The sequence below is a fragment of the Etheostoma spectabile genome, unplaced genomic scaffold (genome assembly GCF_008692095.1).
Source record: "Etheostoma spectabile isolate EspeVRDwgs_2016 unplaced genomic scaffold, UIUC_Espe_1.0 scaffold273, whole genome shotgun sequence".
Lineage (NCBI taxonomy): Eukaryota > Metazoa > Chordata > Actinopteri > Perciformes > Percidae > Etheostoma > Etheostoma spectabile.
The window spans coordinates 1,583,966-1,602,211 of NW_022605577.1; the positions used below are offsets into that span (position 1 = coordinate 1,583,966).

At 39.7% G+C, this 18,246-nt stretch overlaps 1 protein-coding gene and 1 long non-coding RNA gene across 4 annotated transcripts in view; one reads left to right on the top strand and one right to left on the bottom strand.

Moving 5' to 3' along the window:
* The window catches only part of LOC116685915 (uncharacterized), a 10,381-nt gene extending 886 nt beyond the window's left edge, over window positions 1-9,495 (top strand). Inside the window, exons 2-3 of the long non-coding RNA XR_004331081.1 lie at window positions 3,539-3,631; window positions 6,125-9,495. This is a non-coding gene — a long non-coding RNA (uncharacterized LOC116685915). The remainder of the gene's footprint in view (window positions 1-3,538; window positions 3,632-6,124) is intronic.
* The window catches only part of si:zfos-2326c3.2 (misshapen-like kinase 1), an 80,156-nt gene that overhangs the window by 16,701 nt on the left and 45,209 nt on the right, over window positions 1-18,246 (bottom strand). For 2 of the 3 annotated variants that reach the window (XM_032510832.1, XM_032510831.1), the window contains exons 15-21: window positions 18,150-18,215; window positions 13,229-13,540; window positions 11,440-11,574; window positions 10,928-11,062; window positions 8,449-8,519; window positions 6,156-6,223; window positions 487-575 (exon numbers count right to left, since the gene is read on the bottom strand). In XM_032510832.1, the coding sequence (XP_032366723.1) occupies window positions 487-575; window positions 6,156-6,223; window positions 8,449-8,519; window positions 10,928-11,062; window positions 11,440-11,574; window positions 13,229-13,540; window positions 18,150-18,215 (876 nt within the window). The remainder of the gene's footprint in view (window positions 1-486; window positions 576-6,155; window positions 6,224-8,448; window positions 8,520-10,927; window positions 11,063-11,439; window positions 11,575-13,228; window positions 13,541-18,149; window positions 18,216-18,246) is intronic. The other variant, XM_032510833.1, reaches the window with a different exon arrangement.

An 18,246-nucleotide genomic window follows, 5' to 3' on the forward strand; every position in this document is an offset into this window, starting at 1 on the left:
GATGTCATTTTCTGAACTTACCAGACTGTTCTAGCTGTTCTTTAATTTACCTTTACCCACCAAGTCATTTCTGGAGAATATTGATCAAAAATCTCATAAATAACATTTTGTCAAAGCACCAATAGTAAACCATACAATATCATCGCAATTTCAAAATCAATTTCATTGAGGTATTCGGTCAAGAATATTGTGATATTTGATTTTCTCTATTTGGCCCAGCCCTATGTCAGGTCTCTTAAACCCAATCAGCCTACCAGCTCTGTGTCCCCGCAGTGTTTAAACTCCCTCTTCCGCCAAGTCGGCTGGGTGACGCCAGACCTGGGGACCCGCGCCGGACTTGGCGCATGAGGTCTCATCTCAATAGAAATCATCCGTGTGGAAACACAGTGGGCTGTATAGTATATAGTTAAATGGATTATACAAATCCCTAAAATTGCATCAAAAACTCGAGGAATAATTTGAATATGGCAAAAAAGCAACATTTACTTGTGTATGTCCACTGGTCACGTTTTCTTGTGCCCTCCTGTGCTGCTGGAGACGGTGCTGTAGCAGAGGACTCTCCAGTTTGATGTAGCCTACCACGCACACGCACACACACACACACACACACACACACACACACACACACACACACACACACACACACACACACACACACACACACAACACACACAACACACACCACACAAAATTAGTAGCAGTTGTGAAATGGCAGTAGGGTGTGGTTGGAGCAATTACCGGTAAGTTATTATGAGCCGTTGTCAACAACCTGATCGTGTCATTTGGATTTGTGTGTCTGTCCACCAGATTCCTGTAAGTCCACTATCCCTTGAGGGAAATATCTGACTCTAAAGGACAACTTTATTTAGCATTTTCAGGATTATACCCCAACATGTGCAGGCACTAGCAAAAAAAAAAAAAAAAAAAAAAAAAAAGAATCACACCAATTCCTCCAGCCTTCTCGATCTTATACAACAGAGCCATCACTTCCATAACAAGGTCTGGCCCAGCTCCCCAACTGCTTCCTAACAGAGTTTTTTAAACTGAGGCTGAACCTGAACATATGACCGCTCTTACTTGGCAACACTTCCTTCACCCACTGTAGTGCCCAAATTAGCTCTGTTGTATAAACCGAGGCCCTCTCAGACAGTTGTTTGAGCTGTAGGATTTCAAGTTGAGGAATATAAAAAGTAGTGCTGGCAAACGATTTAAAAATATAATCGCGATTAATGTCATAGTTTACTCGCAATTAATCGCACATATTTATCTAGTCTAAATTCTATTTGTCCAATTATTTTTTCTCATTTTAATGCTCTATTTCTATTGAAAACAACATTGGCATTATAGCCTACTGCTGTGTTCAATTTCCCACTAACATTCTCACTTGGAGCAGTCATTCACACATTGAGCAAATGATCTCTCACACAGTGTAACACCGTCCATCAATAAAAGGGTGAAAAAATTCATTTTGACGGGGGGGGGGGGGGGAATTGGCACCAGCTGTGTGCTTGGCCATCAATTGGTATTTCAGACAGGATGTGCTGCAATGATCGCTGATGATCATGATTTGGCAACTCCAACTCAACATCCACTCAAAACGTAACGTTACTACTCTTTGGCCGCTCACAAGCCCAAACAAGAGTGTGCGGCGTGCCTGTTTTGTTTCCGGTCTAGCTAGATCCGGTGCTGTGTAGTAGTTTTTCTAACTTTACTAGTTGTTGCAACAGCATGTGAAAAAAAAAACTCCAAAAGTTTGCTAGGCCAAAAAGAACGTTTATCTTGCGATAAAAAAACGTTGACGTTAAAATGGGTTTGTGTTAACGCCGTAAAAAACACGTTTAACTGACAGCACTAATAAAAAGCAAACCCTTCTTCCCAGTTTGTGGCTCTTGAGATCCATCTGTGTAAATCTGAAGATATGTCCCCCAAAGCTTACCTAGCCTTTGTTTAACCAACCCCGGATATACACTACTTTCAAGATGTAGATGGCAGCAACCATGGAGGTATAACTGCCCAGTACACTTGCGGGGCCACACCTGCCTCTCCTAGTCCCAGTTTCTCCCCCTTTTTGGTGATTTTTATTGAGAACTGCTTTTGCTGGGTGCTCTTCTTTATATCCCCACAAGTTAACAACATATTGCATCGCCAGTTTCTCTCGTCGAATTGACAATGGCATCATCTCCCCCACCTCAACCAGTAAAGCTGGAACTGGGGTTGTAAGAAGGGCCCCACAACATAACCTCAGATCCTTGGTCTGTATTACAAACATTACATGTTTTTTTAAGTGTGATTCAGCTGCTGTTCCATAACATATACAGACATAGTCTATTCTTGACCTTAATATTGCTCTGTAAACCATTAGTAGTCCCTGTCAGAACCCAGTACTACCTGAGAGGGAACACATTACATTTATCACTTTCTCACACTTATTAACATTATTGATCTGTTTTCCCCATGTTAGCCTCTCATCAAAGTGCACTCACAAGAAATCTTTAACCCTTACATTCACTTTTCTTGTTACCAAATATGACATATTTTGATTTAAGCCATGTTTCCTGAATGCACAATTAGCCAGTCAAGACCAGACTGACACAATTAACCTCGCTCACAATTACCATAGCTCTCATGGATTTGTCTAAAATACCTTGTTAATTGAAGTTTTTATGTGAAAATCCAACATTATAACATTGAACCTATGACAAAAAACATTTTAAGTCCATTAGCAAGTCATTGCTTGTATCTGAGTGGTGCTAAGCAGCTGTACAGTGGGTGTTTGGAGCTATGCAGTAAAGCTACAGTAAACCAATGAGCTGAAAGACTACACACACACACACAAACACACACACACACACACACACACACACACACACACACACACAACTCTGTAGGAGGTGAGAGAAACTGAGAGAGAGTTAGGAGATAATTCTTAGTGACCACTCATTTCCGAAATGCCCTTTTGATATACACACAGTCATTTGATTACACCAGCTTTAATGTGTTGACAAATGGTGGTCACATTAATCAATGTGTTGGGCATCAAGTTGTTTGAGAGCCGGCCACTAGATGGGACCAGAGTTCCTATTATTACTGGACACTGGCTTCAAAACTCTGCAAGTCTGAGCTAAAAAATGATGGCCACTGTCCTTCCAGCACATACCAAGAGATTCTGGGAAATAAGTCAAAAGAAGCAACACCTTCCCTGGTTACACTAATAATATATACAGTGTATATCATTGCTGCAGACACCCTTTCCAACAACAGCATACATCAAAGAAGAAAGCTGCTTTTTCTCAGTTCATGAGCAGATAAAAAGCTTTTTTTTTGCCACAATACAGCTGTATGAGTCTCTAGGAGAATCTCTGATCTGTGGCTCCAGATAAAGAAGGTCGAGGCCCGCGGCCAAACTGAGTGGGAGGCATCAAAAGCTGTTTCCTCTCCCCACACACACACACACACACACACACACACACACACACACACACTTTGAAATACTAAACATATTCTCCACATCTTCCTCTCTTCTTTCTGTCACCTGCAGCCACAACAAGAGCTTCCTCGCTGCTACGCAAAGATGACACAGAGAGCAGAGCTTTGAAAGAGAGGAGTTGCTTCTTTCTCTCGAGACACGCAGGTAGCTTTGAACTCATTACTCGGCGCTGTGCCCTCTCGCTGCTTTATACTAAGTGTGATGTACGGTCTGTTGTCGGCTTTGGCGTGGCTGCAGAAAAAGATAAATGTGTATATGCATTTGTGCATGAGTGTGTGTGTATGCATGTGTGTATATGTGTATGCATTAGGGGTGCACGATTCAGAAATGCCACAATTCGATACTGATTTTTAGGCTCAAGATTTGATTCAAAAACACTTTTCCTATGTCATAGTATACATGCCTTTACAAAACAAAAAATTAAATAATTTTAGAATCGATTTTGAATCTGTAGAGCTTGAACCGCGGTACTAATGTGAATTGATTTTTTTGCACACTCCTAGTATGCATGTGTATATGTGTGTGTAAATATGTATATACGTATGCATGTATATGTATATATACATACATACATACATACATAAATAAGTAAAGAATTAAATTGATTCGTATTTAACTAAAGTACAAAAAAAGAAACTTTTTAATTTCCTTTTTGAACATGGGAATCCTTATTTGAATCATTTACAATAATTTTGAACTGTATGTTTGTTGAGGATTTTTTTAAATGATTTTCTTGCCTGTCCTGAAATAAACATGTTATTTATCGTTGAATTTTAAAAATGAAGTAAAAATGAAGTAAATATCAAAATGAAGTAAATATCCTATAAGAGCTTATGGATGTTGTAGGCGTATGAGCATGTGAACCAGGATGATATGTTGTGTGTAAGCTGAGAAACCGGTGACTTATTAAGAACACCACAAATATAGTTCAAGACCTAAAAATGTTGGGGAAAATATTTGATACAAAGAGAATGTATTGAGTCATTGATAAGACTGCTAATTAACTTCTTAGCTTAATAATGTCCTTATAGTCCTCCTTGTGCATCCTCAAAAACAAAAATGAAATTACTTGTTTTGAAAAGGCAATCTGAATGATTGAATGATTTGTAAATCAGGAACCAGAGTGGAACACACCAAAACTCTTCAACATATTCATATGTGATTTGTTTAAACACGATTCACGCTCTGACTGGACGGGAAATGTTTGGATGACATCAACTGTGCCGCTGACAGGGCTCTATGTTAAAAAATTAGTTCTACATGTCAATTTGCAACTAATCGTCATGAAAATAACATTTACATTATTACTTTTACATCTTGAATGTTGTATCATAGAATAGAAGTCTGTATATGCTCAGGCTACTGTTATGAATGCATATTAAGAGTTAAATTCTGAGGTCAAAACAATTAAGTTTTGTTATGTAGAAACCCAAACAGAGAAATTAAAGGGTAAGTATTTTTTTCCAAGTGGGACCCTATTTTCCGATGTCTTTGTGCGTAAGTGACTGATAGGAATAACAATCTTTGAATTGGTCCAGTATTAAGCGTGATTGCCGTAACCAGTAGCCACGGACCACACTGCAATGTAACCCTAAGGGGCAAATGTGCATTGTCAATTTTTGGCCACTGAAAGGCTCAGATTATTATTGTAATTTGTCATTAGTATGGATAGGATCCCTACACAGCTATGTATTTTTAAAACCTCTTTAAGACCTTTCTGTTTAACCAGAAACAGCTCGCAGAATCGTAAGCTATGTGTTTATTTCAACCAAAACTAGAGTTGTGATGGTCAGAAAAAGTGAAAATATGACCCAAAAAGGCTATTCATAATTTTCTTTAGTTTCTGATGACTTTGAATGAAGCTAAAATTACACTTTATGTACTGTGGCTTTAGCGAACACAATTTCACATATATTGTTATGTTTAAAAATAGGATCTCACTCTTTAACAGAAAGGGCAGCCTCCTTAAAAATCCTTTCCATAATGTTGTCACACACTCTGAATATTAATCGGAGCCTGTCAGTGGCAAAACTAGCACTTTGGTGAAGGTAAATACAAGCTGCGCAATTGCCCTATCAAGTCAATTCAATTTTCAATTCAATTTTATTTATAGTATCAATTCATAACAAGTTATCTCAAGACACTTTACAGATAGAATAGGTCTAGACCATACTCCAGAATTTACAAGGACCCAACAGTTCTAGTAGTTCCCTCCAGAGCAAGCAACAGTGCGACAGTGGCGAGGAAAAACTTCCTTTTAGGCAGAAACCTGGGACAGACCCAGACCCAGGCTCTTGGTAGGCGGTGTCTGACAACCGGTTGGGGTTAAAATGAAGAGTGGCAATAACAGTCCCAAAAAAATAGTAGTTTGTAGTAACTTACATTGTAGCCAGTTTCGCCACTGCCAACTGCAGCGATCTGGCCTAATACTGGACCAATGTCATTGTCCATCAGTCAAAAAAAAAAGCATGAGAAAATAGGGTCCAGGTTGAAAAAAAAAAGTAGTTACCCTTTAAGTCTCATTAAAACGAACTACAACAAAACTATTTCATTTCAGAAGCCACCAGAGATGACGTAACTACTCATTTTATATCTATGAGCAGAGCTGATGAGTGTGTGTTTGTATTGCTCATACAGCAGGTAACGGTGTGTGGCTAACTGCACAGACCTGGGTGGTTGCTGCAGCTGGAGGACACGGACCGTCCACTCTTGTCTGCGACCGACCCGGGACTGCCACTAGATGGAGAAAGAGACACACATACAGAGTGACAAAGATGGAGAGTGTATCATACATTATACACTTCTATACGTTTTCATCTTGAGTGTATCCTTCACACTGCCACTGCAACGACCCGACAGTCTCGGCATTAGATTTATCGAATGGAAAATAATCATGCAAGCTTAACTAATCTGATCTACCCATGACCGATTGTTCTTCAATGGTGTATGCCAGTAAGCTGAATTGTAGTGTGATATACTGTAAATCCTCACAATAAATAAGGCTCCCTCTAGAAGAAAGGATAACTTAGGGGTGGGACAAAATATCAAAACGGCAATATATCATTGTCCTTCTCCGTGTGATACGAGAATCGATACGTTGGCGCCAAATATGGATATTTAAAATAAGGAACTTTAATAGATTTCACTGCTCTCAGATTTCACTGCTCCTTCAGGTGGCACTCGACACATGAATGAGGGAAACTTGAACAGACGTTAACTAGCTGTAGCCGGGTTGGTTCAGCGGGTAGAGCAGGCGCACATATACAGGGAGGTTTATGCCTCGACGCAGAGGCTCAGGGTTTGACTCCAACCTGTGACGATTTCCTGCATGTCTTCCTCCCCTTTCTCACCTACCTGTCCTATCAAAGGCGGAAAAGCCCAAAAAGAAATCATCTTTAAAAAAAAAAAAGAGGAAAATAACAGATGCCCCCACCCACGTTTAAGTCCAAAGTCTGGACCCCTGGTAGCTCTATAGTCGTGTCAATTTAATTTACAGATTGAAAACTTGTTGGACTTATTTGTGAATGAAGAGAGAAAACACTTTTCACAGGCATTTAGTATTCGTGGTTGGACGGACATCGTGATGTAGCACCATGGGACTGTCTAGCAGAATTGCTGAATAGTGATATTTTCAGTATTTTGAGCCATGTGTGTTGTATAATATCGTGAGGTACCTTGTGATTCCCATCCTTAGCTACAAAACCAAACATTAGAAATAAAGAATGTGTATTTACATTCTCGTTGAGAATAAGACTTTTCTCATTCCCAATTTAAGGACAAACAGTTGCATTGTATATCATTCATGCAGCGATGTTTGTATTCCCAAAGTCAAGAGACTCCTCATTGTTATGAGTCTACGTTGTAGATAAGTAAATCAAATGCTTCAATATGAGTCAGTGAACGTATTGCCTTATTAACAGATCTGCTGGTAGGTGATTTTGATGATTCAATGTGTACAACATGGCTTCTTTTCTAAATTTACATTGTTATGTCAAGGTTTAACAATGTTAAAAGTCTCAAACTGACTCATTCATTTACCATATTTGTCACTATGTAAACTAGTCTGATTCTGCCCATTTACACAGTTTGTTAAAAACAGGAAAAACACACGTGTGTGTGTGTGAGGTGCCTGGCCATAAGAATGGGATGAACAATAACTATCTAGCTAGAAACAACACTACCGTGGTTAAAGGAGTACTGTTTTTGTCCTATTTGGTTTCTGGGATACAACCTCTAAACAGAATATTTGACATGTTGACATGGTATAAAGTCGTCAAGGCCAACGTGTTAGCAAACAGTTGCCTATTTACATATCCAGCAGACATGGAGGTTTGAGGGTCATTTGGAATCGTGTTTCTGGCCACCTGACAAACAGAGGTAAATATTCACTTTCTTTCAATATCTGATTTGCTCTCCACCTACTCCTGAGGGAAATATCGGGCTCTAAATGATCCTCTTTGCTCACTAGCTAGTCCTTTGTGTGTTTGTCATTTGGTGCTGAACAGGTACCTTATAGTAGGTTTTTAGAGCTTTTTTCTTTTGCTAAAACAGCTGACTGCTGCAGTCAAAAACACTGAACCATTACTGTGACCTGAAAGATGTAAAAAATAGTCTGTAGAAATACGTGTGACTACAGAGTCAGGGGATGATTCAGTTTCAACCACTGTCAATCTAAAATACTGATTTTATACATATTTGTTTGACAAAAAGTGACATTACTGTATGTTATTGGCTTATGCACAAACAAATGGGCCAACCTTCAAGACCGGCACATATCTCTGGGTTATGTGTTTAGTGTGGGTCAAATATGGGTAAATATAAACAAGAGGGGAAAAAAGCGCAAAATATAGAAGAGAGAAGACAAAATATAGAATAAGAAACATGAAAAATAAGACAAAAGTACGCACACACAAAAAAAAAATCAATGGGTGATTATTAAACACAGTGTAGTTGTGTTCTACCTCGAAGCGGCCCGCTTGTGTCCCATCACCAGCTCTCTACAGTAGAACTTTGAGGTTGTGCGTTCTGGGACCTGGAGCAGAAGAGGAATCAATTGGACTGACTTGACAGAAACACATAGTTAGTGAAACTTGACAGAAAGCACATATTGAGTGAATACACAAAGACGGTCCTGATTACTGGTTTCACTTTTTATGTGTTTGAGCGGGGGCTCTTTACGAGGATCTCACGTCTAGCCAAGCAGGGTTTCAGCTAATTATAGGTAGGTGTTTGCAGTTGTGAAACCTTTATGTACAACAATCTCTAAACTGCCTGAAAGGGTGTAGATCAGAGTACAGTAAAATCTTTAATAACCCACCGGGAGATATTTATTCCTGAGAATCTAATGAGACCATTTTGGCTTAGCTATTTCTTAACATTGGCATGTGGCTCCTTTAAACTCTCCAAAGCTGTGTCCAAATCTCACATGTGGTGTGGACATGTGATCTGACTCAGGGATATTTCCTAACCTTTTTTCAACAGCGTTGCATTCACTGTTAGTCAGCATTGTGAAATCAATACCAGATCAATCTGTGTAAGTGTTGCAAAGCCCTGGGCTTTAAACGGGATCTTTCGACACTTCACTCTCAGTTGTACCGGCCAGCTGGTGACTTTTTCACCTCTCATCTCCTGGGTCACATGGCCTACTTACAGAGAGGAAGACACACCCAGCAGAGCAGGAAGTCGACTGTGGGAATACCTGTCATCTTTCGGACAAGTTGCCCACATCCTGCATCTGGCTCCCCTGAACATGCGCACACACACAGCGAACTCTGTGTCTGCTGTTTCCTTTCTATTATTGCGACACACCCATGATATCAAAATCGTGGTCTACGAAGTAGGGGTAGGGGGTGAGATATGTCTCATTACGTTTGGGAGAAAAAATTGACAATCTGTGAATAAATGTGTTATTTGTGAATATAAAACACATTCCACTAATAACAAAAGTAAGTAAACTCCCAAAAATAATTTGCAAATATAAAACGGATCTGCAAAAAAAAAAAAAAAAATTGAAGAAATATCTGCAGGTACATTACACAAATTTCCAAATAAATGAAAAGCATGTGTCAACACCTTCCTAACATTTGCAACTTTTCAAATGGACATTTTGTGGCTCCATGAGTCTGAATTATCAAAGAGTGTTACACTATTTAAGCTCATGTAAGATTATTTGAATTTGTAAGAAGCATTAAATCCCTGGCTTTGCTACAGCAAATTACCAGCAAAACATATTGTGTCCCCAGAAAGAGTTTTAAAGCCACACCAGCGTTTTAAAGCAGCCCCCATACTACAATCACAGGAGAGAGTACAGAGTTATTAACTGCTCTAGCGACTCCATATGGCCTCCAGTTAGTTAAATAACATAAGACAGCCAACAGACAGCTTTATTGGGCTCCCCTCCTCTCTCTGTAGTAGTTATTAGCTGTTCTATCAACTCCATATGGTGTTCTGTTGGTAAATACATCTAACAGCCTATTCTGTTTGTGAAACACCTAGTTGGGGCGCAGCGATACAAGACAGAGTGAATGGTGTGTTTTAATAAGGAAGGTGTGTTTATCATAGAGATTTTATCAGTTAAAGGCACTTTATAACAAGCCTTGGGGTAAAGCACAACCCCTCTCCTCCCCCAGATATACACACAGCGTTGTGAGAAATGAGTCAGTTTCGTGTTGCAGTGATGTGTTGCTTATTGTTGTAAAGCGGTAATAAGTGTTTTGTTTTTGTAAGAATTCACAAACACCGCGGCACATTTCAGCACCAGAAGAAGAAAATCTGTGAGTGAAAGAGAAACGTTATTTCCTGTTGTTGCATTTTGAGATGATTGCAAAGACTGTTTCTATATTTATGAGATGGACATACGAGAGTTATTACGCTGCACTGAAGCGAGGTGCTGTCCCGCAGTCAGAGCCAGAACCAGAGGCGCTACGGACAACATCTGTGTCCCACAGTGTGGATGAATAAAAGACGAGACTCTGTAGATCCCGTGGTGAGATTCACAAGCTACCAGCTCACATTAAACTTCCACTGTTATTTTGGTGGAAGTAACTCAAAAGTAATGCAAAAAGTAGTGTGAAGCATTACAATTCAAAGACAGTCATATTGTAAGATAACTAATTACTCAAATGACAGTAACTAGTTACTGTATCTATAATGTATTACATTTTGGAAGTAACTTGTTGTACACACACACACACAGCCAACTGTTTGCTGTGTGCGTCACTTCCTTAGCTTGCAACAACCACAATGCAGGATGCTTGGCACACACAACCACGTAATGCCAATCTCATGTGATGCAGGCTACATCTTGCGACTGGCATGACTATGAAAACAATTTCCTCTTTCGATTGCTTACATTTTTGCCTCGTCATTGTGATTCCTCTAACCTGCTGGCATGTAACCCTAATGTGGCATCCAGTGGATAACAGGCCAGTCGTTGCTCACCTTCGGTGGCGTCCCAGAGTCCCAGAAGACATCATCAGTTGGGGACGTAGGGGAGAATGGGGACAACGGGGAGATGGCCATATCTGACATAGAGCTGCTGTGAGGGGCGTCTCGACTGGAGCGCAGATTGGCATTCTGCAAAAGTAAAATAAAAAGGTTCACCCATGGTCATTTTATTACTGTATGTCATACATTATCACGTTTATACTATTGCCACGTTTAAGTGGCAATAGTATAAAAATAAGATCATGTGTATAAAAACAACCTAACACCCATAAGTGAAGCGGGTAATAGAAAATAATTGACTAGATAAAAACACTGCCTAAATATATGAAATAGAGGAAGAAAAGAGCAGGACACATTCAGTAGAGAAATAGTGAGCACATGTGGTGTGGTATAGTTTTTAAGTTGAATTATATTTCTGTGCCATGCCAAACATTTTGGATTACAAGACACTACAAACTTATTTAGCAAACGTCTTCTGGTGTGTGTGTGTATATAACCGTGTATACCTGGTTGAGGTGAGCTCTCTGTAGGGCTGGAGTACAGGGACTGGAGCTGCTCCCCGAGCCCAGCCTAGAGTGCATCTGGCTGGGCAGACCAGCGGCCAAAAGCAGCCTGGCTAGGTTTGATTCCTGGAAGTCCATCTAAAAGATAACACACATGTAAGGTGTGTGTGTGTGTGTAATCATAGAAAAATTGACTCAGTCCACCGTTTAATCAGGTAGTCACACTAAGATAATTTCTTTTTCCCATTCACAGTACAAGCCCAACTTTACTACACATATACAGTACACACATGCACTTTATATATAAACACACACATATATACATATACTGTATATATATACACACCCAACCCACACACACAACACACACATTATACACACACACACACCCACCACACATATATATACACACACACAATACACTACACACATACATACAAACACATACACATACATAACTATACACATACATACCTAATATATATCTATATATAATATAGATAAAACATATATCACAACCAAAACCACACAACTATATATCACAGACAGACAGACAGACAGACAGAAAACACAGACACACACATATATATGAATCATCATGACGAAGTGCGCATACAACTGTAATGCAGCTGTAATGCAGCCATGACTTGAAGGATCACAATAGGCTGATCCCATGCTTAGGGAAGGATATTGTGGGTAGACATGATTGCAGGCTATAGTTTACAACACTTTGGAGTCACTGTAGTCAGCACTTTAGAATGACCTTGAAATCTGTGTTAAAACTTACTCACATACTACTTCATAGAAATGTTCTTGGCCCAACTTTTAGTACACATTTTTTTTTTACTTCTATGAACATTCTTAGGACTATTTCAAAGACGTTTTATACATACTGGCTCCGACATGAAGAGAGTACCACTAATCACTGGCTCATAAACAAACCCTACAGCTCAGTGTTTTTCTTAGTTGCTAATTCCAGATTAAATCAGGCATTGGCATTGTCAGCTAAAACAATAATGGTTGAATTTTAAGCACTTTGATGCTGATCAGTGAAAGATAAGTTACAGGGGACGAAAGCTTGGACATACAATATGAATAACCACATACTGACACAATCTGTTTGGTCAAACAGCGTTCTGGATCAAGCAATAATTAAATAAATAAATAATGAAACCAGATTTTTTTGACTATAACTGTTTAAAAATGCCTTTCTCTAGAAATGGCACCTTTGGTTTGTTTCCAGTTCAAGTTCCCTGTGTGGTTTAGCTACTCTTCTAAGAATAGAGTGAATGGGCCACATGTTGTCTACCTACACACACAGTCAGCATACGCAACCATGCATGCAAAAATTAAAAAAATACAGGAAGCTGAGGAAATCGTCATAGCTTCATGTCAAAAATTGGATGCTTTGAATTCAGATTTTAAAAGATATCAAAACAAAGCCAACACGTAGAGGAGTCAGCGCGGGCAGCATTGTCACACGGTGAGCACCGGTGTCGGGCTCTGCCCTCAGTTCTTCCTTGGGGAAATGTCCCGGTCTGAACTCTGTCTACATAACCTTTGACTTTTGTTCTCCAGACCTTTGAGCAAGTGAGATAAGGATGACGTGACAAACAAATGGTAACTGAAAAGGATAGAGAGTACACAATAAAACAAAAAAAAATAGATAAATGTGTGAAAAAATATTGGAAGAAATAAATCATCAAACTCAATCAAGTGAGAGACAGACTGAAAGATGTGGGATGTAGAGGTGACAAAGGGTTCTAGACAGCTGTGCAAGGCAGGGGTTTACCGCTGAGCGCTGGCTGTTTGCAGGGCGGCTGGGCGAGGAAGCAGCAGCAGCAGCAGCTGTGCCCCCACTATTAGCTGTTAGCTTCTGGACAGTTGCCACCGGCTTTTGCCTCTGCCTCTCCCGCTCCCTGTGCCTGTGGTCGTGCTGCAGCGACAGGAGCTGGGTTTGGTCCTTGGGCAGGGTGCGGTGCGATCTCCTGCCCGCTGAGGGCTGCTGATGCTGAGCCAGAGGCTGGGGCTTGGCTTGCGGCTGGAGCTGAGGCTGGGAGAGCTGGGCCCTGTGCTGAAGCAGCTGGTTTGGAGCCACGGCTCTCTATATAGCAAACATGAAAAGCACACATAGAAACTGACGGAGCCTGGGAGTGGATATATGAAATAACATGTATGTATGTATGTATGTATGTATGTATGTATGTATGTATGTAGAGCTGGGCAATCTGGAGAAAATTAAATATTTTTGACCAAATACCTCAATGTCGACAATATTGTAAGGTTCACAATTTGAGTTTTGATAAATAATGTGAATATAGTAATAATATAGCAGCTAGAACAGTCTGGTCAGAAAATGACTTAACTTTACTGTAATACGGCCTTTAAAACCAGAAAAAGGGCCATATTACGATGTCTGTAAGACGCTATCTAGCCTCGTATATTGAAATAACATTGATATATTGCCTATACTTAAATGTATGTATGTATATTGTGTTGTGGGGCAACAGTGAACATGCACTTGTGTGCCCTCAATCTTTCAAGCTAGTTTTGCATGAATAAATTGACAACACATTCCCTATCATTAAACATAATTGTCATTTTCAACTGATGTAATTCCTTTCATTTAATCAGATTTAATTACATTTTCCATATTTTTGTTGAATGACAACATTTTCAAATGCCCTACATACTGATATGGTAGAATAGCCAAATGTTGCTAATGAAATGGGACTTCAAAAGGCAAATCACTTGAGATACAAAGGATTAAGTGACAGACAACATGGCATTAAGGAAGAATTGACAGCGACAATAAGAGCTAACAACTTCTAACAGAGTGTAAATTGTAATTTCCCCATTGGGAATCAATAAAGTGGAGGAATGTTGAGCATGTGTACACAATGGACACTCCCAGGTTCTGTGGTAACTGACAATACAAGCCATGGTTGCTGCATGAAGACATTATAGAGCATACACTGGATTATTACGCTTGTTGTGACACACAATCAAGGAAGCACATACAGAAAGGGAGATGATTTGATTCACTTCTTTGGTGTAAAACTGAGACCGACAGAAAACATTCATTAAATGGCAATCAGTCAAGCGCTGGCAACGCAGCTTGGACATATGACAGCAGCTGGCTCTCTGGCTGGAGAATCTGATTTGCAAGCACAACTTCCTCCGGAGGAAATGCAATAAAAGCACAAATAAAGCAGCACTGCCGTCATCTACATCTCACAACTATTGATTGTCTTAGGGTTACAGCTGTAAAATAACCATTTTATATTTTCCAATCTCTCTAGACCCGGTAAACACAGAGCACGCTGTTGTTAGTCATTGTTTTCATCAGAGTGTGTTGATAGTAGTCAGAAGGATCGTTGCTGTCATTGCTTGCTGAACGGAAGAATATATGATGGCTAGTAATAAGTAAGTAGTAATAAGTAGCTGGCGTTGTTAGCTCTCGGGCTCCTTATTGTGGAAGAAGCACTGATTCGCTAGTCAAGGGCTAGCACTCGACCAATCAGATTGAGTCCGACTTCCCACTGCCTGATTTTGCAAGTCAAATCGGCCAAAATGGATGCCGACGGCTCTTCCGACTGACGACAACACGGAACAACTCAAACAGACAAATTATTGCTACTTTTTTAAAGTTTAAAAAAATAAAAAATAAAAGTCATATCATTGGCAAATCTAAATCCCCACTAATGATAGGCTTACTAGCGTATTGGCAAGTTAGTCACTAAGATAGCCATCAACAGATAGTCGATTCATTAATTTATCCACTGGGCCACATGTATGTTTCAACATTAAAACATGATTTATAAAATCATGCCAACAACTATTAGGCTATTTTAATAGCTTAGTATTCTATAGGCAGCCCTACAGGTTATTGTAGACCCAGTTTAACATGCAACTTTATTTTATACAATATATGTAGTAGGAGGTCCCTGCTCCGTCTCTCTTTCAGTTAAGGGGTCCTTGGCTTAAAAAACGTTCAAGCCCCCTGTCACAGGCTACGATACTGCCTCTGTCCAAAGCTCTTTTAGTATGCAGTAAATGCTTAGAGAATGTAGTACGTTAGTATGCTATTTCAAAAACAACCCTTGAGTGTCATCATTCTGTCCATCTGAGACACAAACATGCTTTGCTACATGCCAACTAGATGAGATGAGATTCATGTGAATGCTGCTGTAGAAGGGAAAGCACCACATACACAATGTCGTTTGAGAATGAGAGGACACACGGTCAACTAACAGCAGCACCCTAGCTATGGTGACAGGACAGCTTTCTTGGTCCCTGGGAACAAGACCTATTTTCACAACTACAGTATATTACCAAACACTCAATGGCAGCTATCTGCAATGTATCATCCAAAATACCATAAAGAATGGTGACTGAAATAAAAATGTCTAGTTGCTCTTCATGGTAACTTACACAGTGATAGAATGAAGAATTTGAAATAAAAAAGTTAAAGATGGGCTAATACTCAAATTAGTCCATCTGATATTTAATTCAAGGTTACATAATGGTATTCACACTTTATACATACAGAGATTAGCAGTTCAAATTAAAACAAAAAAGAGCCTCCATGTCTCCATTAGCAACGGCAATAGAGGGCCAACCAATAATTGATGGTGTGGTGACAATGGAAGCAGCTAAATTTGCTATAGCTGGCATGACAAGTGATGTAAAATGAAAGAGAGAAAACAGAGGGGAGCCTCAACCCACCACAGTACTGTGGATGTGCAAAATATCCTCATATCCTAGAAAATTGGGTAAGTATTAAAAGGACGTACACTAAATGGCAACAACACTCTCCAAAGCAGAAACACCATGTTTGTTTAGTTAGTGGTTTACTATAATTATTAGAGATGAAAATCATACAGGTAAATGAAGAGTAATCTCAAAGGAAATCCCTGACAGTTTGTTTGTGACTGTAACCGTTAGACATAATACTGTATATCCACGCTTCCATCTGTGTAGTTCTGCAGGGGGCTGGAGCCATAACAAAACAAGTAATCACAAAATGAATCATCCTTTACCACTTTTTTTTTTTAATTAATTAAATGAAAGAAATTCAATTTCTAATCTAAAGGCTACGGAATAACAATCTAGAGGAACTCTCATTATACCGTACAATCATAACACCAGGGCTTGATGTGTCAGACAGGAGACGAGAACAGAAAGATGAAGGAGTTGGGGATGAGGGGGAAATGTTTGAGATAGAAAAGAGACACGGTTGGGGACGTGTATGTCTGAAACCCCCTACTGAGTTACATCGTCAGAGTGTTGGAAGAAAACCTGAGAGACGGGTCGAAAGTGAGATGTGGAAAATATAAGAGGTTACATGTTGTGAATGACGGAGGGAGGGATAAAGGGAGGAAATGAGGGAGGAAAGGAGAGAGAAGGCATGCTGGGATTGGCAGAGAGACAAAGAGAGAGATGGGGAGGGAAGGCTGTTAAACAAAAGTGATGGCATGCTGTGATAAGCACTGGCTTAAAAGCTCGTCAAGATCTGACTCCGCCGGTACAGTGCGGTATATGACACTGTTGTTTGGGAAATCTCAGACAAAGAGAATTAAAAACTTAAATCTTTTACTGCGTCCTCAGATGAGAACTTGAAAATGATGAACTTCTGCAGCCCCAGCAGGGGTTTCAGGCATCCAGAGCCTGAGTCAAACACCCTGTCTGTCTCTTATCATTTAAGTTGGTACAGTATAAAGACACTCAGAGACTATTTATTTTGCTTTTCCCTTTTTATTCTCTTCCCTGTTCCATTGCAGGGTCTTATCATCCTTTCCTCTCCGCCTACCAGCACCCTTTCAAATCCTTTCATCTTACTTAGGGGTCAGTGACAAAATGATCTACTCGTATCATCAAAGTGGGAGCATCGCTACTTTAGAAGTCACCAAATCTTTTTTTCCCCTCAATAAAGATCATTTTCTACAATAATCGATTACTCAGTTGATCTATGAAATGTCAGAAAAATGCTCATCTCAAACGCCTTAAGCCCCAGATGATGTCTTCGAATGCCTTGCTTTGTCCGACCTAAAGTCCAAACCCCCAAAAATACTGAGTTTACTATGGCAACCAAAAGCAGAACATTTTCACTATTGAGATGGTGGAACAAGAGGTTAGGCAATTTTTGCTTGGAAAATAACATAAACCATTAAATAATTATAAAACAGTTTTTTAATTTTCTGTGGATCGACTAATTGATTATTCAACTAATTGATCCTTTTGCTTCTACTTCTCTTTCCAGCTCGTTAAGAAAATGCAACCATATATAATATCTTTTTAATCATTAGCATTATATTGTTCCTGGCACACGAACACACCCTGTCCCTTGTTTCGTTAGGGTTGACAGGTAAAACCAGCAACATGTAAAATAGGGAATTAGGCCGTATATGAAAAACATAAATGTTGTAAAATATGTAGAACTGATGAAAACAGACAGAAATGATCACCTACGAGACCAAAACCTCATCCAAAATGGGTGAACAAAAGAAAAAACAAAAGTAATGACATCCACCTGAAAGGTTTGCACACACGCTCACATACACAAGCCGACACCGCAATGTCTGTTACTGACTAAAACCATCAGCAGCATGCAGTCGAAATCTTTCAAAATAAATTCCACCTTCCCTCACTCATATGAAAAATGGAGGAAGTCATGACAAGTACGTAAAAAATATAGAGTGAAGGTTTGTTACCTGCTCTGTGGCGGAGTCCAGAGGCCTCACTGACACTTCGGCACTCTGCTGTCTGCCTGCCTGGTCCTGTGGAAGACACACACACACACACACACAC